The 24,879-nt window shown below is 40.6% G+C and overlaps 1 protein-coding gene across 1 annotated transcript in view; it reads right to left on the bottom strand.

Annotated features, from left to right (window-relative positions):
• Nucleotides 1-24,879, bottom strand: part of PLEKHG4 (pleckstrin homology and RhoGEF domain containing G4) — a 341,909-nt gene that overhangs the window by 63,646 nt on the left and 253,384 nt on the right. Inside the window, 3 exon segments of the mRNA XM_029608782.1 lie at nt 18,920-19,097; nt 22,181-22,351; nt 23,144-23,368. Coding sequence (XP_029464642.1) covers nt 18,920-19,097; nt 22,181-22,351; nt 23,144-23,368 — 574 coding nt within the window.

Raw genomic sequence — 24,879 nt, 5'->3', positions numbered from 1 at the left:
AACCTCCTCCATCTTAACCCATTAGACTTTCTGGTGGATAACCTTTTAGAAGCTATAAGGATATGAGACACCTCATCAGAGAGAACAAAGGAACAAATTAAGTCTATCTCAACAATCATGTCATGAGGGCAAGGAACCAGATGCTGGGATGATGCAGTGTTCCTTGGTTCTCTGTGATTAGTAATGCCGAACTCCCCAATTGGCTTGGTCTCTCAAACCATAAATCCTGGAGGATCAGAAACCAGATGCACCTAGGTCAAAGAATTGCCATGTGTATCAAAGTCTCTTGGTCTTTTCTGAGTTTCAACAAGGTCTTTGCAACCAGGGGTATCGGAGAATACATATACAGAAGGCCCATCCCCCAACAGGGGAGAAAGCATTTGAGGTTAGTGCGAGTCCCTCCTGAAGCAGAATTAGGGAACTTTTCTGAACTGGGGGGTTTAGAACAGGTCTAGCTTGGGTGTTCCCCCCTTAAGAAAGATGTTATTTGCTATTTCTTCATCCAACAACATCTCGTAATGATCTAGTACCTAACTAAATATATCTTCCAGGATATTCTCTTTACCTTCCAGGTAGATGGCTTGCAATGTCACCCATGAGAGGCAGCCCAGTTCCAAAACCTGACTAACTACTGAAACAAGAGGAGTGAACCTGTTCCTCCCTGCTTGCCAGGTAGAACATTACTTCCTGGTTGTCTGTTTGGACAAGGATAATTTTGTTGACCACCTGAACTCAAAATCCTTACAGATTTCAAACTGCCCATAATACCAGAAAATGTATGTGATAATGCCTTTCCTGGTTGGACCAAGGGCCTTGGGTATGAAGTCCTAACATGTGAACCACCCCACCCCAAGTTGAAAGCATACATTTTCAGAATAATTTAGTAAGAAGGAATTTGGAAACATAAGAAATGCCATGCTAGGTCAGACCAAGGTCCATTGAGCCCAGCATCCTTAACAGTGGACAGTCTGGGAGACAAGTACCCAGCAAATTCTATAAAGTGGATTTATCTCCTAGGGATAATTAGTGGCTTTTCCAAATCTACCTGCTTAATAATGTTTTATGAACTTTTCCTCCAGGAACTTGTCCAAACTTCTTTTAAATCCTGCTATGCTAGTTGTCTTGACCATGTCCTCTGACAACAGATTCCATAGCTTGAGTGTGCATTGCGTGAAAAAGTGCTTTCTATGATTTGTTTTAAATTTGCTAATTGTTAGTTTCATAGAGTCCCCCCCTTATTTTAGTTTTATTTAAAAGGTAAATAACTGTCCTTACTCATTCCACACCACTCATGATTTTATAAATGTCTATCATGGTTGTTCCTTCTTCAAGTTGAAGAGCCCTAACCTGTGTAGCCTCTCATCATATGGGAGCCCTTCCATTCGCTTTATCATTTATGCTCTTCTCCCCTGCCCCTTTTCTAGTTCTGCTTTGTCTTTTTTTGGTCGTATTATAAATAGATACAGAAAGGCAAGCCCTTGGTTAAACTGGAATGGGTCATCCACCAAAATAAGGAATAAGCTCAGCCATGACATACATTCTTAGAGTCCCTGAATGGCTTGATTCCAATAGATCTTTAAGGTCTCATATGAAGATGTGCCATAGGGATGACAGACTACTGAGGCCATGCTAATCTCTAATTATTCCCTTCACAACAGTCATTAACTCTATGATCTTGTAGGGGAAGAGGAAGGCTTTCACCTGAGTAGTGTTTATTAGAGCCTCAATGAATTCCAATTAGGGTAAAGAACTGAGCTTTGATTTTGGGTAATTTATGATAAACTATAGTAACTCCGGCACCGAGATGGTTTGCGGATAGATTCCTTTGTCCCTGCCTGAGATATATTATTTATTTGATTTATATTCCACTTTTTGGCACTTCAAAGTGGATTACATTCAGGTACTGTACATATTTCCCTATCCCTAGAAGGCTCACAATCTGAAAGAGTCATTCATCAAATCACGTTAGAACCTCAACATGTGTTATATCGCCGATATTGCGCGATTTACATTATATTTTGCATGTCCCCACCCAGATAACCTCCCATATTACAATGACCTTCTTTGCATTCAATTTTCATGCATGAATAATGCAAATCTATGGTCCAAGAAAACAAACCGGTAGCCGATCCAAGGTGGCTGACAGCAAAGAAACACGTAGATGGATCGGTATGAAACAGATTTTTTATTGAAGCTTGCCCGACTCTGGCCGAGTTTCGCTCGAAGAGCTGCCTCAGGGGCTTACAAGCCGCTCAATTTGGTTTGAATCATCGCAAAATTGGCGATTAGCAGAGTCAGAGAGGATGGCAAAACGAATTCCTCTAAAGAACTGTTCAACTCAGGTCCTTTTTAAACGGGTCCAAATGAACACTCAGCAGCTGCGCGCGCATGTTATAAAATTGGGCATAGATTTGTGCGCACTGGGTTGCGCGTACAAATCTACACCTGCGCGAAGCTATTAAAATCTGGTCCTTAGTCTACCTCTGAAAAGTAAATGTTTCAGAACAAAATTGGGATGCTGGTGATGCCTTGCCCGTGGCTTTGACTAGGATGTCACAAGCAGCACTGAGTTTTTATAATCTTGGAGGCATGATCTGGAGCTGGTTGCGAGTAGATGGAGGAAAATACTCTGATACCTTCAAGAGGTGGAAGGAGGTTTGGAAGAGATTGCAGAGAGCATCTGAAACACAGCACAATGTTCTTCTACTTGATCCACAATTTCCTTGACTTTATCTCTGAAGAGAATGTCCCCACTGTATGATATGTTTGTAAGCCTTCCCTGCACATTCTCTTTGGAGTTAGACACTCACAGCTATGAGAGCCTGTAGGCATCTATTGCCATGGCAGAAGCCATTTCAAAAGTAGGACAGATTAAATGAACCAGATGCTTTCCACACTTCTCTCCAGATGAACAAAATGTCCCTGCATCTCCTGAAGGAGCTGTTCAGAAAGAATTTGCTCCTTGCAAAAAAAGAACTTATAAGAACAAAAGATGTGCCATGCTAAGTCAGAGCAAAGGTCCATCAAACCCTGCATCCTATCTCTGATAGTGGCCAGTTGGGTCACAAATAACTGGCAAATCCCAAACAGCAGATCAATTCCTTATTTCTCACGCCCATGGATAAGCAGGTGCTTTCCCAAATCTACCTGACTAATAATGGTTGACAGACATTTCCTTCTGGAATTTGTCCAAATCCCTTTTGGAACCCAACTATGCTAAATGTCTTGACCAAGTCCTCTAGCAACAAATTTTACAACATGATTGTGCATTGAATGAAAAAAACTTTTCTTCAATTTATTTTAAATCTGCTATTTCCATGGAATGCCCACTAGTCTTAGTGGTATTTGAAAGGGTAAATAGATTTCTCCTATTTATATGTTCCACCCCTCTCATGATTTAATAAACCTCTAACATATACCCTCTTTCATTTCTTCTCCACACTAAATAGCCCTTACCTGTTTAGCCTCTCTTCATAAGGGAGCCGTTCCATCCACTTTATCTTTTTTGTTGGCCTTCTCTGTACCTTCCTCCTGAAAAGGTCCACAATCTGAGACAAGCCCCCAGATTACTGAAGAATGAGCCTTCACCTTCTTGGTCTTTTCTAGGGCAGATTCAGCTACCACAGATTGATGTGCCAATTTGGGTTTATTGAATCTGGCAGTAGGTTGGACACAATATTTTGTGTCTGCCTCCCTATTCATAAGGATTACAGAGAGTTGAGTCTGCTGCATGCTTTTCTGGAAATTCGGGAGGAGTTGCTTAATAGGCACGGCTACCAATTCCTTAGGGAAATAAAAGAACTTAAAAAGCCAAACAAGGATGCCCTCGGCTTATCCTCTACCTCCAAATTAAAGGAAATCACCTTAGCCCTTCTCTGGACATAAACCAGGGCAGAGAGATTTTCCAGAGAGGGATCTGAAGAGATATCAGGAGAATAATCTTCTTGATCCTGATTGTCTAGATCCAGGACCACTTAGCAGCCGAATCCAAAATCAGAAGTAGATACAAAGTCTGATGAGACACTGCTCCCAGAGTCATGGCCTCTGTCAGTATTACCCAGTACTATACAGCAGCCTGCTTGACATGATTAGGCCCAGCAGATAGCTGGAGACATTGAATATGAGAAGCTAGGGGTCAGCCATAGTACAATACAGCCTCCAAGGGCCTTAACATAGACTCTTTGACCATAGGGGTCATATACAGCCAACCAGCTGGTAAGACTTCCCTCTCTAAGGGCCTGATTGTATTTGCATGCTTAAAACTGGGTTATACACATGTAAATGCATTTTACCTGTGCAAATGGGCTTTTGAAAATGTCTCAATATATGCCATTGAATTTTCAATTGGTTTTACCTGCGTTAAGTTCATTTAACATGGGGGTAAATAGCTTTTAAAAATTGCTACAAAGGTATGTTATATTTACATGTGTAACTCCTTTAAAAATTCTCCTTTCAGGTTTTCTATCTCTGACTCAGTATGTACAAAACAAATTCAGAGTCTCAGAACCAAAAAACACTATCAGTGCCAAACTGCTCAATGCCAGGGCAAAAGTTCCAAGGATCAGTTCTTTCAGTTCCTGAGCTGATGTTAAGGTGCTTGGTGCCAGCACGTAAACCTGTAGTAGGTACCAAGAGAGGGCCTCATAGATCGTCCTGTCCAGTTCGCTCCTAAAAACCTCCAAGGACAACATAATAGTGGGCTCAGCAGTAAAGGAGACATCTACCTGGGTAGTAAAGCGGAATGGACCCTTGGATGTTATCACAGCATAGCCTAAACTCTTGATAGTCACATGGGAAGAGATCTGTGATAATCTCAATCTCTGTCCTCCCAGTTCCTTACGCCAATGTAGAATGACACTGATGTATCAAAACATGCTTTCAGTGCTAAGTACCGTGACTTTTCAAACCCAAAGTTACACCTACACTACCCTTCTCAGGTGCTGAGTGGTATGAGCAGGAAAGTTCCCTATAGCTGGACATACTCTCTGATGCTGAAATAGGTAGAACTCCCTTGGACCAAAGTTTCTCCAGTGGTTAAGACAGTATTTGGATTCCTTTGATGTTGATGGCTTTGATGCAGATGTCAATATTCTGGTCTTCTCTTTGGCGGCCATGTGCTGCACTCTCAATTCCTGCAGTTTAATGGCCCTGGATGACATCTTTCAGTAGATGCCACACAAGGATATCATTATAATAACATATAACAAGAATAGAGAGACATATAATATAAATTTAATATTTTATTAATGTAGAAAAACCCCCCATATTTTAACCCTACATAGACAAATTAAAACTAAGCTAGCACATCCATCCACATACACCACACTAAAAATATTGCATGAAGTTTGCCAAAATTAATGCATAAATGTTTCTTCTATATTTATACATTCAATTTTTTAAGTACAAATATGCAAAAAAATCACGTGTATAATAATTCATCAAGTTTGAAGTTCATCTGTAATAGGTCCGACAAAAGATATCTTCGTTTCGCCTCATATGATCTTGAGGCTTCCTCAGGGACTATTTTAATAGCGTTATCCTTGCAGTCATGCACTGCAAAAAATAACAAAGCCAATGTAAATCTAAATAGATATTATATCATAATGTGTTTAACTCACATCTGAATATTCCAACCTATATCTAAATACAATGATTCCCCTTGATTAAAAAATCTGTCTTTAACAAACTTATTATTGAAAAAAAATTTTTATATATAAAAAAATTTTTTTAATGATGAAACTAAATCAACTCATACACTGAATGGCCCTATAACGCTCCAACCATTTACTTGAGCTAACCCTATCCCTACACACACTGCTCTTAACTACCTACACATACTGCATTCCAGCCGCGGGCTACAAATGCAAGAGCTCCAAAGACATTGACCATTCTCATTGTTAAATTGTATCCATTAAAGTCCAACTTACATTGCCATGTTCAACTCCCTGTAGCCAAATTCAGACGCCCAAATGTTGCAACATATCTATAAAGAGGTATTATGAAAAACTGGATACTTCAAAACTGCCGTTCCTGTGGCGAACAAATTTCACGATATAATACCATTGCGCTGTCTCTTAACGTCAAAGCCAAAGGCTCTCTTTTGCCACATCAACCGGCCCACGTATTCAAACTGTCATGACGCTGTAATAATATAAGAACCAAAATGTTAAAACCTACCTCGACAAGGCTTATTAAACCACCGAGCCGCCACCATTGTCCCGTACTCACATTTCCTCGGAAGTGACGTAGACCGACGTCACCCACAGCAATACGAATTTCAAAACCTTGAACAACTTTATATAGGAGACAACATTCCCTCTTCAACAAATCACAATGCACCATTACCACCACTACAAGTGGAAAAGGTTAACATAATTAAAAAAGCTGATTAGAAAAAAGCATTCCACTCAATCGGTCCATTTAACCCATTTGGACTCTCAGTGTGCCAACTAAAAATAAAACGCTGTTCTGTTCTTCGCAGTAATGTTGACAAATCACCTCCATACTTCAACGTGATCTGTTTAATCACGAAAAACCGTATATCCTCCACCACATGATTTTTTTCTACCCAGTGGTTTACTAAAGGGGCATGTTCACGGACTGATTTTATCCGACTGCGGTGTTCAATAATACGGTAACGTATAGGTCTTACTGTCTGTCCGATGTAAATTAAATTACATGGGCAGACAATTGCATAAATCACCCCGCTTGTATTACAGTCATACACTTGGGGGATGCGGTAAGGATATTTTAAATGCGGATGAACAAAAACCTGACATTGCAGCGTAAGGGAGCACACTGAACAAGAACCACAAGGAACCTGTCCATGAGGAGAATTTAATTCATCAACTACTTGATGACCCTTCAATTTGTCATATAAAGAGTGGCGTTTTTTAATGGCGAATATGGGCTTGTCTCTAAAACAAGGTAATGAAGACAAAACATGCCAATGGGTGCGAACGGCTTCTTTAATTTGATTAACTCTAGAAGAAAATGGAATAGTGCAAATGAGTCTAGTAGGTGATTCCTTTGGTGAATAAATCAATAAGTTGTCCCTATTAGCGTACAATGCACGCTTATATGCTTTTTTAATAACAGACTTCGAATACCCTCGAGCAAGGAATCTCTCCTTCAATTGTGTAGCCTGAATCTTAAATTCTGCAGTCGAGGTACATAGGCGCCTGTACCGGAGGAACTGGCCCACCGGTATGTTGTCTTTTAACTGTTTAGGGTGAAAACTTTGATAGTGCAATAGGGTATTTCTGTCCGTGCTCTTCCTATGGACACACGTAATCAGTTTCCCATTATAAATCTGTACCCTCATGTCCAAGAACACAATGGATTGATTATGTTTAGTAAATGTAAATTCTAAATGAGGATCACAAGAATTTAAAAATTGCATAAACAAATCTAATTCACTGCTCCCCCCACTCCAAACAAAGAACAGGTCGTCAATGTAACGTTTCCAGATTTTAACATACGGGTACCAAACCGAATGATAGACATATTGATTTTCAAACTGGGCAACATACAACCCAGCCACGCTGGGGGCCATGGGCGAACCCATTGGAATGCCTTCAATTTGCAAAAAAATACTCCGATTGAAAACTAAACACATTTTGCGTTAATGCAATTTCAGCAATCATACTGAGGAAATTTAATCTCCTGGAACTCATGTCGATTTTAGCCAACTCCAGTTTGATTATTTCAAATGCCTCGCGCTGAGGTATACAAGTATATAACGAGGTGATATCAGCAGTCAATAAAATCCAATCAGATTGAATATCAGATACCTCTGTTAATTGATTTATAAAATCGGTGGAATCTTTCACATAAGAAGGTACTGCTGTAACTTGAGGCTGTAAATAATGATCTATCATTTGAGCAAGAGGTTCCAACACAGTACCTATACCGGCTACAATCGGTCTACCGGGAGGATTATTTAAAGTCTTATGGACTTTTGGTAATATGTATAAGTGTGCCGTGGTGGGAAAAGCCACACTTAAGAATTGATGTTCCTTATTAGTGATTACCTTATCTCTCCTAGCTATCTCCAAAAGCTCGGTAACATGTGAATGTAATGTAGATGTAGGATTATACTGTAATTTTCTATAAGCTTGCTGATTATTCAATTGCCGGTGAACTTCTATATCATAATCTTTCTGATTCATTACCACAATCGCGCCCCCTTTATCGGCGGCGCTAATTTTTATGGAAGAATCATCACGCAACTGAATCATAGCTTGCCATTGTTCTTTAGTAAGATTGTATTGAACATAATCCCTCTGCAAATCCAACAAATCTACATCCCTTAATACTAAACTCTGAAATGTTTGCAATAGATGGCTTGGAGCTGACGACGGAGTCCATTTCGATGGTTTATATAATCTACCTCGCTCTAAAGGTTTATCCTCATTCATGAAAAATTCTTTAATGTGCAACCGCCTGAAAAACTTATACAATTCGGTACGAGTAAGAAACGAGTCATACCCACATGCCGGAACAAAAGATAAACCTTTGTTAAGCACTTCTAACATAGGTTTAGTAAGAATTTTGTCGGAAAGATTAAATACAGACATTACCTCAGTATGGGTAATGCTCTCATTTAATGTCGCAGATTGTAACTGGAGTTGTTGGTTCTGGTCTGCGACATTAAATGAGAGCATTACCCATACTGAGGTAATGTCTGTATTTAATCTTTCCGACAAAATTCTTACTAAACCTATGTTAGAAGTGCTTAACAAAGGTTTATCTTTTGTTCCGGCATGTGGGTATGACTCGTTTCTTACTCGTACCGAATTGTATAAGTTTTTCAGGCGGTTGCACATTAAAGAATTTTTCATGAATGAGGATAAACCTTTAGAGCGAGGTGGATTATATAAACCATCGAAATGGACTCCGTCGTCAGCTCCAAGCCATCTATTGCAAACATTTCAGAGTTTAGTATTAAGGGATGTAGATTTGTTGGATTTGCAGAGGGATTATGTTCAATACAATCTTACTAAAGAACAATGGCAAGCTATGATTCAGTTGCGTGATGATTCTTCCATAAAAATTAGCGCCGCCGATAAAGGGGGCGCGATTGTGGTAATGAATCAGAAAGATTATGATATAGAAGTTCACCGGCAATTGAATAATCAGCAAGCTTATAGAAAATTACAGTATAATCCTACATCTACATTACATTCACATGTTACCGAGCTTTTGGAGATAGCTAGGAGAGATAAGGTAATCACTAATAAGGAACATCAATTCTTAAGTGTGGCTTTTCCCACCACGGCACACTTATACATATTACCAAAAGTCCATAAGACTTTAAATAATCCTCCCGGTAGACCGATTGTAGCCGGTATAGGTACTGTGTTGGAACCTCTTGCTCAAATGATAGATCATTATTTACAGCCTCAAGTTACAGCAGTACCTTCTTATGTGAAAGATTCCACCGATTTTATAAATCAATTAACAGAGGTATCTGATATTCAATCTGATTGGATTTTATTGACTGCTGATATCACCTCGTTATATACTTGTATACCTCAGCGCGAGGCATTTGAAATAATCAAACTGGAGTTGGCTAAAATCGACATGAGTTCCAGGAGATTAAATTTCCTCAGTATGATTGCTGAAATTGCATTAACGCAAAATGTGTTTAGTTTTCAATCGGAGTATTTTTTGCAAATTGAAGGCATTCCAATGGGTTCGCCCATGGCCCCCAGCGTGGCTGGGTTGTATGTTGCCCAGTTTGAAAATCAATATGTCTATCATTCGGTTTGGTACCCGTATGTTAAAATCTGGAAACGTTACATTGACGACCTGTTCTTTGTTTGGAGTGGGGGGAGCAGTGAATTAGATTTGTTTATGCAATTTTTAAATTCTTGTGATCCTCATTTAGAATTTACATTTACTAAACATAATCAATCCATTGTGTTCTTGGACATGAGGGTACAGATTTATAATGGGAAACTGATTACGTGTGTCCATAGGAAGAGCACGGACAGAAATACCCTATTGCACTATCAAAGTTTTCACCCTAAACAGTTAAAAGACAACATACCGGTGGGCCAGTTCCTCCGGTACAGGCGCCTATGTACCTCGACTGCAGAATTTAAGATTCAGGCTACACAATTGAAGGAGAGATTCCTTGCTCGAGGGTATTCGAAGTCTGTTATTAAAAAAGCATATAAGCGTGCATTGTACGCTAATAGGGACAACTTATTGATTTATTCACCAAAGGAATCACCTACTAGACTCATTTGCACTATTCCATTTTCTTCTAGAGTTAATCAAATTAAAGAAGCCGTTCGCACCCATTGGCATGTTTTGTCTTCATTACCTTGTTTTAGAGACAAGCCCATATTCGCCATTAAAAAACGCCACTCTTTATATGACAAATTGAAGGGTCATCAAGTAGTTGATGAATTAAATTCTCCTCATGGACAGGTTCCTTGTGGTTCTTGTTCAGTGTGCTCCCTTACGCTGCAATGTCAGGTTTTTGTTCATCCGCATTTAAAATATCCTTACCGCATCCCCCAAGTGTATGACTGTAATACAAGCGGGGTGATTTATGCAATTGTCTGCCCATGTAATTTAATTTACATCGGACAGACAGTAAGACCTATACGTTACCGTATTATTGAACACCGCAGTCGGATAAAATCAGTCCGTGAACATGCCCCTTTAGTAAACCACTGGGTAGAAAAAAATCATGTGGTGGAGGATATACGGTTTTTCGTGATTAAACAGATCACGTTGAAGTATGGAGGTGATTTGTCAACATTACTGCGAAGAACAGAACAGCGTTTTATTTTTAGTTGGCACACTGAGAGTCCAAATGGGTTAAATGGACCGATTGAGTGGAATGCTTTTTTCTAATCAGCTTTTTTAATTATGTTAACCTTTTCCACTTGTAGTGGTGGTAATGGTGCATTGTGATTTGTTGAAGAGGGAATGTTGTCTCCTATATAAAGTTGTTCAAGGTTTTGAAATTCGTATTGCTGTGGGTGACGTCGGTCTACGTCACTTCCGAGGAAATGTGAGTACGGGACAATGGTGGCGGCTCGGTGGTTTAATAAGCCTTGTCGAGGTAGGTTTTAACATTTTGGTTCTTATATTATTACAGCGTCATGACAGTTTGAATACGTGGGCCGGTTGATGTGGCAAAAGAGAGCCTTTGGCTTTGACGTTAAGAGACAGCGCAATGGTATTATATCGTGAAATTTGTTCGCCACAGGAACGGCAGTTTTGAAGTATCCAGTTTTTCATAATACCTCTTTATAGATATGTTGCAACATTTGGGCGTCTGAATTTGGCTACAGGGAGTTGAACATGGCAATGTAAGTTGGACTTTAATGGATACAATTTAACAATGAGAATGGTCAATGTCTTTGGAGCTCTTGCATTTGTAGCCCGCGGCTGGAATGCAGTATGTGTAGGTAGTTAAGAGCAGTGTGTGTAGGGATAGGGTTAGCTCAAGTAAATGGTTGGAGCGTTATAGGGCCATTCAGTGTATGAGTTGATTTAGTTTCATCATTAAAAAAAATTTTTTATATATAAAAAAATTTTTTCAATAATAAGTTTGTTAAAGACAGATTTTTTAATCAAGGGGAATCATTGTATTTAGATATAGGTTGGAATATTCAGATGTGAGTTAAACACATTATGATATAATATCTATTTAGATTTACATTGGCTTTGTTATTTTTTGCAGTGCATGACTGCAAGGATAACGCTATTAAAATAGTCCCTGAGGAAGCCTCAAGATCATATGAGGCGAAACGAAGATATCTTTTGTCGGACCTATTACAGATGAACTTCAAACTTGATGAATTATTATACACGTGATTTTTTTGCATATTTGTACTTAAAAAATTGAATGTATAAATATAGAAGAAACATTTATGCATTAATTTTGGCAAACTTCATGCAATATTTTTAGTGTGGTGTATGTGGATGGATGTGCTAGCTTAGTTTTAATTTGTCTATGTAGGGTTAAAATATGGGGGGGTTTTCTACATTAATAAAATATTAAATTTATATTATATGTCTCTCTATTCTTGTTATATGTTATTATAGTGATATAGGGAGTTGTACTTGAAAATTGCCCTTAGTATTGTTATACCTAGTCGGTTACCTAATTTAAGGGAATATGGATAGCATGCATTTTTACACTGAACAAGCGGCCAGCTCCATTTTATTGGGTTTCCATCTTTTTGATGCTTCAGGTAACATTGAGGAAAGTGGTGAACAGAATAGTAAGGGTAATTGGGATGAATATGCAAAGAATCGTAAAAAGGCAGTACGTATGGAACTCCATGCTGCCACTTTAGCGGAATACTGCTATGTTAAACGCATTCCTAGGGGTTTGCGTATTAACAAAGCGCCTTCGCTATTTGCAGATGATAATATATTCATCCAAAAATGGAACTCTATCCTTAACAAGTGCTCCCACGACTTGATGCTTTTGATAATTGAATATACTAAAATTCAATTAGAAGTATTAAAAAAAGATATGGATTCAGAGCTTACCAGAATGCAAAATGAATTACCTACAGATTCGTTAACAAATCAGATGAGTGAGCTTCAACAACAATTGGATGAATATCGCGCTGAAACCAAAAAATTCAAGATCAGTAAATTTTATCGGGATGAAAAGGATTACAATGGGGGTTATGTATATCATTGGATGCAGGTTAGTAAAAAACAGAAATATTCGAAAAAGAGAGGTGATTTTTCTTCTTCTTCTGATGACTCGACTGATGATTCAGATGATCCCCATAAAGGAAAAAAGAAAGATGGGAGGAAAGTAAGATTCGCCGATAATGATCATGGGGGTAACAGCTATGATGTACAGCCACAATCTGATCCGAATTTTTTTGAACAGCGCGCTCGAGGCACCAGAGGGACCCGAGGGTCCCGGTTTCAAAAAACCAGAACCAACAACTCCAGTTACAATCTGCGACATTAAATGAGAGCATTACCCATACTGAGGTAATGTCTGTATTTAATCTTTCCGACAAAATTCTTACTAAACCTATGTTAGAAGTGCTTAACAAAGGTTTATCTTTTGTTCCGGCATGTGGGTATGACTCGTTTCTTACTCGTACCGAATTGTATAAGTTTTTCAGGCGGTTGCACATTAAAGAATTTTTCATGAATGAGGATAAACCTTTAGAGCGAGGTGGATTATATAAACCATCGAAATGGACTCCGTCGTCAGCTCCAAGCCATCTATTGCAAACATTTCAGAGTTTAGTATTAAGGGATGTAGATTTGTTGGATTTGCAGAGGGATTATGTTCAATACAATCTTACTAAAGAACAATGGCAAGCTATGATTCAGTTGCGTGATGATTCTTCCATAAAAATTAGCGCCGCCGATAAAGGGGGCGCGATTGTGGTAATGAATCAGAAAGATTATGATATAGAAGTTCACCGGCAATTGAATAATCAGCAAGCTTATAGAAAATTACAGTATAATCCTACATCTACATTACATTCACATGTTACCGAGCTTTTGGAGATAGCTAGGAGAGATAAGGTAATCACTAATAAGGAACATCAATTCTTAAGTGTGGCTTTTCCCACCACGGCACACTTATACATATTACCAAAAGTCCATAAGACTTTAAATAATCCTCCCGGTAGACCGATTGTAGCCGGTATAGGTACTGTGTTGGAACCTCTTGCTCAAATGATAGATCATTATTTACAGCCTCAAGTTACAGCAGTACCTTCTTATGTGAAAGATTCCACCGATTTTATAAATCAATTAACAGAGGTATCTGATATTCAATCTGATTGGATTTTATTGACTGCTGATATCACCTCGTTATATACTTGTATACCTCAGCGCGAGGCATTTGAAATAATCAAACTGGAGTTGGCTAAAATCGACATGAGTTCCAGGAGATTAAATTTCCTCAGTATGATTGCTGAAATTGCATTAACGCAAAATGTGTTTAGTTTTCAATCGGAGTATTTTTTGCAAATTGAAGGCATTCCAATGGGTTCGCCCATGGCCCCCAGCGTGGCTGGGTTGTATGTTGCCCAGTTTGAAAATCAATATGTCTATCATTCGGTTTGGTACCCGTATGTTAAAATCTGGAAACGTTACATTGACGACCTGTTCTTTGTTTGGAGTGGGGGGAGCAGTGAATTAGATTTGTTTATGCAATTTTTAAATTCTTGTGATCCTCATTTAGAATTTACATTTACTAAACATAATCAATCCATTGTGTTCTTGGACATGAGGGTACAGATTTATAATGGGAAACTGATTACGTGTGTCCATAGGAAGAGCACGGACAGAAATACCCTATTGCACTATCAAAGTTTTCACCCTAAACAGTTAAAAGACAACATACCGGTGGGCCAGTTCCTCCGGTACAGGCGCCTATGTACCTCGACTGCAGAATTTAAGATTCAGGCTACACAATTGAAGGAGAGATTCCTTGCTCGAGGGTATTCGAAGTCTGTTATTAAAAAAGCATATAAGCGTGCATTGTACGCTAATAGGGACAACTTATTGATTTATTCACCAAAGGAATCACCTACTAGACTCATTTGCACTATTCCATTTTCTTCTAGAGTTAATCAAATTAAAGAAGCCGTTCGCACCCATTGGCATGTTTTGTCTTCATTACCTTGTTTTAGAGACAAGCCCATATTCGCCATTAAAAAACGCCACTCTTTATATGACAAATTGAAGGGTCATCAAGTAGTTGATGAATTAAATTCTCCTCATGGACAGGTTCCTTGTGGTTCTTGTTCAGTGTGCTCCCTTACGCTGCAATGTCAGGTTTTTGTTCATCCGCATTTAAAATATCCTTACCGCATCCCCCAAGTGTATGACTGTAATACAAGCGGGGTGATTTATGCAATTGTCTGCCCATGTAATTTAATTTACATCGGACAGACAGTAAGACCTATACGTTACCGTATTATTGAACACCGCAGTCGGATAAAATCAGTCCGTGAACATGCCCCTTTAGTAAACCACTGGGTAGAAAAAAATCATGTGGTGGAGGATATACGGTTTTTCGTGATTAAACAGATCACGTTGAAGTATGGAGGTGATTTGTCAACATTACTGCGAAGAACAGAACAGCGTTTTATTTTTAGTTGGCACACTGAGAGTCCAAATGGGTTAAATGGACCGATTGAGTGGAATGCTTTTTTCTAATCAGCTTTTTTAATTATGTTAACCTTTTCCACTTGTAGTGGTGGTAATGGTGCATTGTGATTTGTTGAAGAGGGAATGTTGTCTCCTATATAAAGTTGTTCAAGGTTTTGAAATTCGTATTGCTGTGGGTGACGTCGGTCTACGTCACTTCCGAGGAAATGTGAGTACGGGACAATGGTGGCGGCTCGGTGGTTTAATAAGCCTTGTCGAGGTAGGTTTTAACATTTTGGTTCTTATATTATTACAGCGTCATGACAGTTTGAATACGTGGGCCGGTTGATGTGGCAAAAGAGAGCCTTTGGCTTTGACGTTAAGAGACAGCGCAATGGTATTATATCGTGAAATTTGTTCGCCACAGGAACGGCAGTTTTGAAGTATCCAGTTTTTCATAATACCTCTTTATAGATATGTTGCAACATTTGGGCGTCTGAATTTGGCTACAGGGAGTTGAACATGGCAATGTAAGTTGGACTTTAATGGATACAATTTAACAATGAGAATGGTCAATGTCTTTGGAGCTCTTGCATTTGTAGCCCGCGGCTGGAATGCAGTATGTGTAGGTAGTTAAGAGCAGTGTGTGTAGGGATAGGGTTAGCTCAAGTAAATGGTTGGAGCGTTATAGGGCCATTCAGTGTATGAGTTGATTTAGTTTCATCATTAAAAAAATTTTTTTATATATAAAAAAAATTTTTCAATAATAAGTTTGTTAAAGACAGATTTTTTAATCAAGGGGAATCATTGTATTTAGATATAGGTTGGAATATTCAGATGTGAGTTAAACACATTATGATATAATATCTATTTAGATTTACATTGGCTTTGTTATTTTTTGCAGTGCATGACTGCAAGGATAACGCTATTAAAATAGTCCCTGAGGAAGCCTCAAGATCATATGAGGCGAAACGAAGATATCTTTTGTCGGACCTATTACAGATGAACTTCAAACTTGATGAATTATTATACACGTGATTTTTTTGCATATTTGTACTTAAAAAATTGAATGTATAAATATAGAAGAAACATTTATGCATTAATTTTGGCAAACTTCATGCAATATTTTTAGTGTGGTGTATGTGGATGGATGTGCTAGCTTAGTTTTAATTTGTCTATGTAGGGTTAAAATATGGGGGGTTTTTCTACATTAATAAAATATTAAATTTATATTATATGTCTCTCTATTCTTGTTATATGTTATTATAGTGATATAGGGAGTTGTACTTGAAAATTGCCCTTAGTATTGTTATACACAAGGATATCATGACATGAAATGAAATACTCTAGCCCCAAACAGCACACACAAACTTTGTGATGATTCATAAGAGGCAATTCTTGAAGCTGGATGTCTTCTCAGCCATGTTGAGGAAAATAAATGAAGTGAAATTAAAATCCTAAACAAAAAAATGTCAACCGAGGCAAAAAAGCAGCATTCTCAATTTTAAAAAAACCCTATTCCAGAGCTGATGGCCTACATTGAAGATGCAATTAAGCTTGAAAATTGCTGATAAACCTAGCTAAGAAGCTAAGAGGGGATTAAGTATAAGAGGGCTCATGCAAAGTGAAAAAAGTATCAATATTGCTGAAGAAAAATATTCAGTGGTAGCTGTGGTAAAAACATCCAGTATACTCACTAGATGAAAAAAAAAGTAAGGGGTCCGCACAGTGGTGGTAGCACTGATGCACAGAGCCAGTGCAAGGGTTTTAGGTACCATAAGTGACCCTTACAGCCTTATGCCTCCCTATTCTGCCCTCCATAGGCCCTCTCCACTCATAATTAAAAATTATTCATTTCTAATAAGTTTCACATTAAATGGACATTCAAAAAACAGTCTTCTGACGTAAAAATATAATTTGTAACAACATGTATATTTATATTAACATGCACTGCTGTGACATCAACCACGAAACTCTGCAAAGGGGAAAAAAGACACTTGGAGTTCATAGGGTATTAAGCCTTTTGTTATGTGTGTTGAATATAGGCTTGGCCCTCAAAGCGCCATGACTAAACTGAATTATCCTTACAATATAAAAACCGCCCATACCAAAACAGCACTAACTGCCAGCACTCAAACAGTAATAACCCTACCTATGGCAAGACATCACTGCAAATATTATACCAGGTCCTAAAATAACAATGTACCTCCTATTAGGAAAACAGAATAAGCCCTATAGATCCCTACCAAACTACATGCTAACAGAACACACAGGCAGAACATAGACCACCAAATACAGAATAAAGAGATCTTAAAGTATAAATGGAAAAGTCAGACAAAAACTGAACTGGAAACTGCAACAAGCCAGATTCTGTATGCAGTGCAACAATGGAAAAACAGGAACATCACCATTTCTCAAATAAATATCAAACAATAAAATCAAGAAATTTAAAACATCAATAATAGTAAAATCACATTAATAAAAAGAATACATATTTCAAAACTGCTGATGAATAGAACATCCATTAATTAAAAACTCATAAAAATTTTTACATTTTTTCAATCAACAATAAAATATTTCAAAACAGCAGCACATCAAGTAACACCCAATAAATAAAAACTAAAAATAAATCCCCTATTTTATACCTGGGACCTTTTGATTTTCAGTCGCTCTGAGATCATTGGGAATCGGTGGAGTGCGGGGGGAGCATGCACAAACTTTTGCCTCTCTTTCTCTCACATAGATACACTGTAAGCAATGTGAACCCTTGTGGCTGTGGTGAGGTTGACAGCCTATGGGGTGAAACCTGTAGGCCCTTACTGACAGCTGACAGAGGCTTGCTGGCAAGAAACTGGTCTAAGGCTTTACCTATACCAACCCCTTTCCTTGCAGGTTGAGCTCTTGGGTTCTGGGTGCTGGAAGGACTTAGGCGATGGTATCTTGTAGGATGGCATAGACGGAAGTCCAGGACCAGGCAAAGGTCAAAGGCAGGCGGAAATCAGGATAGTAAGAATTCAGGTAAAGAGTCAGTGGTGGATGGTAAACAAGAGTTAGTCAGTGTCCAGGCAAGGGTCAAATCCAATGGTCAGTCTGAACAGAAGATGAGAAGGAGACAAGAGGGACTGACATATAGGGGCTGGCAGGCGGGCAAGGTAGCTGGATATGATGAGGAAGGGCAGGCTTGGAGAGACGAGGCAAGGCTGAAAGATGCAGGGCAGGCTGGAAAGATGTGACAAGGCTGAACACAGGATACAGGATGCTGGCAACACACACTACCAAAGGTAGGAGGACCTGTTGCTGAGATGAAGGGGGAAGGCCCCAAGAGCACTTTATAGGGCTGAGGATGCTGATGTCATCGGTGGGCGCCTGTGCTTTTTCCCACCGTGGGCCCTTCAACTAATGAGAGGTCACACCCACGTGCATGCCTAAGGAGGGCAGGAGATGAGATGGTAACGTTCCGTGCTGCAAGAGGCCTTGATGTTAGTGGCATCTGCGGCCACGTTACCTCCGTCGGTCACAGAAGCGCCAGTGTGGCAGCCCATGGAGACAGCCCATGAGCTGCCAGCCATAACACGCACTTTCTAACAAAGCACTGGGCATGCCTAGTCAAGCCTTCTAAGCCTCTTTCAGACAGCTGTGAAACACTTTTGCTTTGGTGCATTTGGATGACATCACTCACTCGTGTGGCCTATTTACCTTGCTTGTCCGCTGGAGAAAGCACAATTACTGCAGTTCAATAAACTTTCTACAATAAAAAAAAATAAAATAAAGAAGAATAAAATGCACATGAAAGCAAGGCAAGAAGTACCTTTGTTCCGTGTAGCCTGTTGCCACAGAATTTTTGCTATATCAGTAGTCCACATTTGTTTGTTTTCAGATGTGCTAGCCTGGAGTACATAGGTATCATTGGATTTTCGTCTTCGAAACCAAATTTCAAATCGCAATCCACTGTCTCCAGAGTTTTCTGTCAGACCAATGTCAGCGGTCTAGAGGTAGGAAAAAATTAAAAAGGTGTGAACTAGGAAAGGGATTTTAGGATTATGGACAAGAAGTACATTAAAGGGGTCATTTTGTAACAGTCCACATAGATTCAAAGCCTGCAGGCTTTATATCAATTTTCAAGATAAAGAACAAATATTTTCTTTTTGAAAATTATCCCGCCAAAACTACTCACATGCATTTACACCTACCAATCAGTGAACACTGTTTGCTTGGTTTTTTTTTTTCAGGAAAAAATACATATATACTTTTGAAAATGCAGAAGTACACGAGAAAGTGCAAAGCCCTCTCTGATCCCACACCTGGAAATTCCTCTGTTGACTGCAAGTAATTTATACTAGAGATGTGGTTCGTTTATCACGAATTAGGCAATTTCATTGTGTGTCGGGGGCCCCGAACCCCGAAACTGATTTTCCCCGAACTACAAGGAAAATTAGTTTTTCGGGTTTGTACGGGGGGAGGGGCACATTTTATTTTTTTAAATAAAAAACCACCCCAAGCATTAAAATTTACTGTAATACAACCCCCTCCCCCCACCATCCTGATCCCTTCCCAAGACTTACTAACATCCCTGGTGGTCCAGCGGGGTCCCGTGAGGGATTTCTCACTCCGTGCCGTCGGACTTTCGGGCCTGCCTTGCATCAAAATGGCGCCAATAGCCTTTGGCCTACTTTGTCACAGGGGCTACCAGTGCCATTGGTCAGACCCTGTCACATGGCCATCAGTGCCATCTTGTGCTCCTACCATGTGACAGGGGCTGACCAATGGCAGCAGTAGCCCCTGTGACATAGTATGGGCAAAGGCTATAGGCACCATTTTGATTACTGGTAGCCGACGAACCGAGTGCAGGAGGTTGCTCCCGGACCCCCGCTGGACTTTTGGCAAGTCTTGTGGGGGTCAGGAAGGTCCCCCAAGACTTGCCAAAAGCCCCTGGTGGTCCAGCGGGGGTCCAGGAATGACCTCCTGCACTCGGACTGTCGGCTGCCAGTAATCAAAATGGCGCTGATAGCCTTTGCCCTTACTATGTCACAGGGGCTACCGGTGCCATTGGTCAGCCCCTGTCACATGTTAGGAGCACAAGATGGAGCCGATGGCCATGTGACAGGGGCTGACCAATGGCATCGGTAGCCCCTGTGACATAGTAGGTCAAAGGCTATCGGCGTCATTTTGATCGAGGCAGGCCAGACAGCCCGATGGCATGGAGGAAGAAACCCCTCACGGGTCCCCGCTGGACCACCAGGGATGTTAGTAAGTCTTGGGGAGGAATCGGGATGGTGGGGGGGGGGGGTTGTATTTAATGTATTATAGAAAATTTTAATGCTTGGGGTGAGTTTTTTTGACCTTCGTTTTCCCACGTTGTTTTTTGGGCCCGTTTCGTTTTTCCGCATTTCGTTTTTGTTTGTTTTTCCAAAAAACTAACTGAGGAAAAACGAACTTTACCCCGAAGCGTCCGACTCAAAAAACGACCCGATAGAAAAAAACGAAGCTCATCTCTAATTTATACAGGCCATCCACACATACTATTACCCACATATTGGGTGAGCAATTTTGTAAGAACCCATTACCATGGGTAAAGAACTGTTTTATCCATTGAAAAGGCTTTGAAAATTAGCCTATAAACAAAGAGAAATTCAAGTGGGTGGATCTATTTGAATAATTGTTTTTTCTGTGCACTAACCAATAGAAAGGCAGCTTTCTTCACCACTTAACAAAAAGTCTGATAACTTTCAGTAACAATTCTGTTCATTTTCAGAAACACTTTCAAGCACTAAAAGCTTTCTCAAGACTTTTTTTTTTTCTTTAACTATATCACGAGCTAACTGAAGACAGACCTCTGTGCAAATAGAACTGTTCTTGATTAGACTACATAACGTTTTGAGTTGGTTGGGCAAACAGCACAAATGCGGCCTTATTACAGGGTGAAATTGTTGAGCTGTCTTGTACCTTGAGGGGTACATTTTGAAAAGCTCGCTTGGCATCTAGACTCCTGATATAAGGATTTACACAGAGATGCCGCTTCGGAAAAGCATTCACTATGGGCCAGATTTTATAACATGCGCGCGGGCGTAGATTTGTTCGCGCAACCCGGCGCGAACAAATCTATGCTCGATTTTATAACATGTGCGCGCAGCCGCGCGCACATGTTATAAAATCCAGGGTCGGCGCACGCAAGCGGGTGCACAATTGTGCAACTTGCGTGCGCCGAGCCGAGCAGCCTGCCTCCGTTCCCTCCGAGGCCGCTCCAAAATAGGAGCGGCCTCGGAGGGAACTTTCCATCCGCCCCCCCGCACCTTCCCCTCCCTTTCCCTATCTAAACCATCTCCCAGCCCTAACTAAAACGCCCCCTGACATTTGCTGAAGAAGTTACGCCTGCCTCCAGGCAGACGTAACTAGCGCACGCCGGCTCTCCATCCCCCGGCCCGGTGGCTGTTCCGGAGGCCTTGGTCCCGCCCCCGGGCCGGCTCCCCGCCCACTGCCCCGCCCCTGGAACGCCTATTTTTTCAAGCCCCGGGACTTACGCGCAAGATAGGCTCGGCGCACGCAGGAGGAGGCAGGGGGAGGTTTTCGGGGGTTGCGCACGTATCTTATGCGCGCAACCCTTTGAAAATCTACCCCAATGTGTGCAGCTTTAGCCACTCAGAGTAGATGCATTGTTCCAGAGTTCCCAGGATGTGCTTGGTAACTACATGTGTACATTTAAATGTAAAAATACGTGGACAAGCAGCAGGCATGCTGCTGAAGGGCATACTTTACGCCATTGCTCAGCGCTGCTTAAGTGACCGCATGAACGTTTAGCTGCGTAACAAGCCAATATTCAGATGCAGTGTAAGTGGGTCCCTTGTACCTGAGAGTCGCTCGGGTTTATGCAGGTACAGTGTCAGTTAGGTGCACTATTGAAAATGTACTCAGATGTATGCAGCACTACTTTTCCAAGTTCTTCCATGTACCCCCTTATTCTTTAGTCACGTTCCCTTCCTCTTCTGTTCAGCCTTTCAAGGTATTCAGCTTTCCTCTGATCCTTCAGGCCTTGGCTATAGCATTAGGCATTCCCCTAGCTCTGCACCCTTACTTTCAATGATCGCTTGTAGATGAAGACGTCAAATCCTCCCTCCACCTTCTTCGGCTTACTGAACAGAATAAGATCCTCAAACAAGAAAACATGGCGCTGACACTTCTTGCGTCCCAGCCAAACAGTGAATTCATCCTGCCGCACCAGCTGACCCTGTTCTTTTAAGTTCACCTGCAAAAACAAAACCGTGGCTATAATTGTTCTAAAACAAGACGGGGAAAACAAAACGGAAAGGCGCAGGGGGGGCCCTACAGCGCCTCCATTCTGGGTTCCTGCTGATTTTTGGAATCCTGTGAGCCTTTTCTGGATGCTACGGTTTGAGGCTACCTATTTTAATACAAAATGAAAAGAAATCCCAGTGTCCTATTTAGAGCACAAACTCCAGTAATGGGCGGTGCTATTGCCACTTCTTGGATTCAATCGATTTTTTTTTCCTAAGTGGTTGGAGTATCAGCTTATCACATTTCATACCAGTTAAAATCAAGCGGGATCATTCACTAGGCTGTATTAGGCTATTTACAGCGCAAAAAAAACCCCACTGGTTTCATGCTGTTTTCATGTAGGGATAACGCTAGTTATTTCAAATATCTCACTTTATTCCATGAGCCGCATCATATGTATTTAAATGAGCTCATTAGCATGCAAATGCATGATAACGAGTTCATTACTACTAATCATCCATTACTGCTAATCAAATAACATGGCTTGCTGAAAATTCCACAAGCTGCATTACTTTTATTTTATTTGAAAAGTACTTCTTTACCATCTTCCTGATTACATCTCTCAAAGAGATTTACAACCAAATCATTACATTTAAACACAGGCACAGTCGCATGATGCTATCGAATCAATCACACGCTCAAATTCCTCTTCTCATTTTATAAGCTGGTTTAATACCTGGCTTAGTGCCCTGCTGGCGCCATCTCCAGTGTAACCCAGTTTGCATAGGGATACTGTACTTACATCACAGTCTCGGATTGTGTCCATGGCTAGCAGGTCATTTCCATGGCGAAGCTGAAATTTCACCATTTCTCCAGCAGCTCGGAGGGAGCTCAGTTCCTGCTCTTGCACCTCGCTGCATTCCTTGATCAGGTCTTTCAGGAGCAAGGCATATTTACTCATGCGCTGGATTGGCTTTAGCAGGTACGACGCAAGATCCATCTTGTCCCCTAATTGCATCTGTTTGAACTGAATGCAAAGAGTCAGAAGGTGGAGAAAGCTTTTAGTTTGTGGTTTTAGTGAGTGTGTGTGTGTGTGTGTGTTAGTTTGTAAGCTGCCTGAATTGTATTCCACTGGTTATTCAGTATATAACTTTTTAATTAATAAATAACCTATATAAAATTCTGAAACAGTGCTACAAAGAGTGCACTATACTTCTACCATATTTATAATCCACAAGATGTTTTATTTATTTTTTTAACATTTGTATTTTGTAACGTTGCATTTGTATTTTATTATATATTGTAACTCGCTCAGCTCGACTGGTTCGCTTTACGCGGGCTATAAATATTTTTAAATAAGGAAAATAAATAAATACATTACCAATACACTGCAAAATGAACATTTTGAAAAATAATATAAAACTTCCAGATCCTATGCTCATTCAGAAATTAGACAAATCAAAGGACAATCCCAGTATGGAGAGAGGTAGCAGCATGTCAAGGCCAGTGGGAACCCTTACCGGGAGCTGAGCACATCCTAGAAAACCCCCTCCAAGGAGGCAACAAAACACCCCATTCTATGAGACCTTGCATGGACACAACATGCCACATCCTTGGAGACTTCTACAAGGAGGAAGCAATATACCCCATTCTATGAGACCACTAGAGGAACACAACAGCATACAACATCCTAGGAGACTCCTGAAGAGATGCAACAAAATAACATAGCCTATGTGTGAACCTTGCACTGACACAGCCGCCCCTTCAGAAAGGGAGCAAGCCACCATGTTCTGTGACGCTTCTGCAGGGGGCAGCACTATGTTAAGAGGTGAATTTTAAAAGCTGGGCACGCGCCAAAATCAGGAGATATGCAGGCACGTAGGGCATGCACCTGTCCAGCTGATTTTAAAAGCCGCCTACATGCGAATACCTCACTTGGAATGAAAAAGGGCCATAGTGTGGGTAGGGCGTTGGCGGAGCCAAGAGATGTGCGTGCAAGTACCTATCCACCTGAGCACGCGCCCAGATCCAGTGCCGCATAAGTTTATTGCTGCTATGGAGGAGACGCAAGTTTGTTTTTCTGAAACAGGCAGGCATCTGTGAGGGGTTTGAGGGGTCTGGGGTAACTGGGGGGGGGGGGGAGTGAAGGCTAAAGAACCAGGGGGGGGGGAGTTTGGAGGACCTCTCTCTAGACTGGGAAAACTGATGGATGAACTGGTGAAACTGGTGATGGCATGGACGTGCGCCTGTTATAAACTTCCCCCACTTACAAGGCTCAAACCTGACTCTGAGCAGCTGTGCGCACCCGCTTGCAAAACTGGGCACACAAATACGCGTGCCTAGGCTATTTTATAACATACATGATATGTGTGTGTATGTTATAAAACTGCCGCATCTCTGGGCATGCGCCGACACACCCGTGTACAGGTGCGCCAGCGTGCCTGCTTGAAAATTACTGTCCCTGACCTTTGATTATGGAAGGTAGGGAGAGAAAGAGATGAGGAGACATTAGTAGAGAAATAAAATTACAGGACTGCA

Source organism: Rhinatrema bivittatum, chromosome 7 (genome assembly GCF_901001135.1).
Source record: "Rhinatrema bivittatum chromosome 7, aRhiBiv1.1, whole genome shotgun sequence".
NCBI lineage: Eukaryota > Metazoa > Chordata > Amphibia > Gymnophiona > Rhinatrematidae > Rhinatrema > Rhinatrema bivittatum.
Note: the sequence above shows the minus strand (reverse complement) of the source record. Positions and strands in the feature narration are given on the sequence as shown.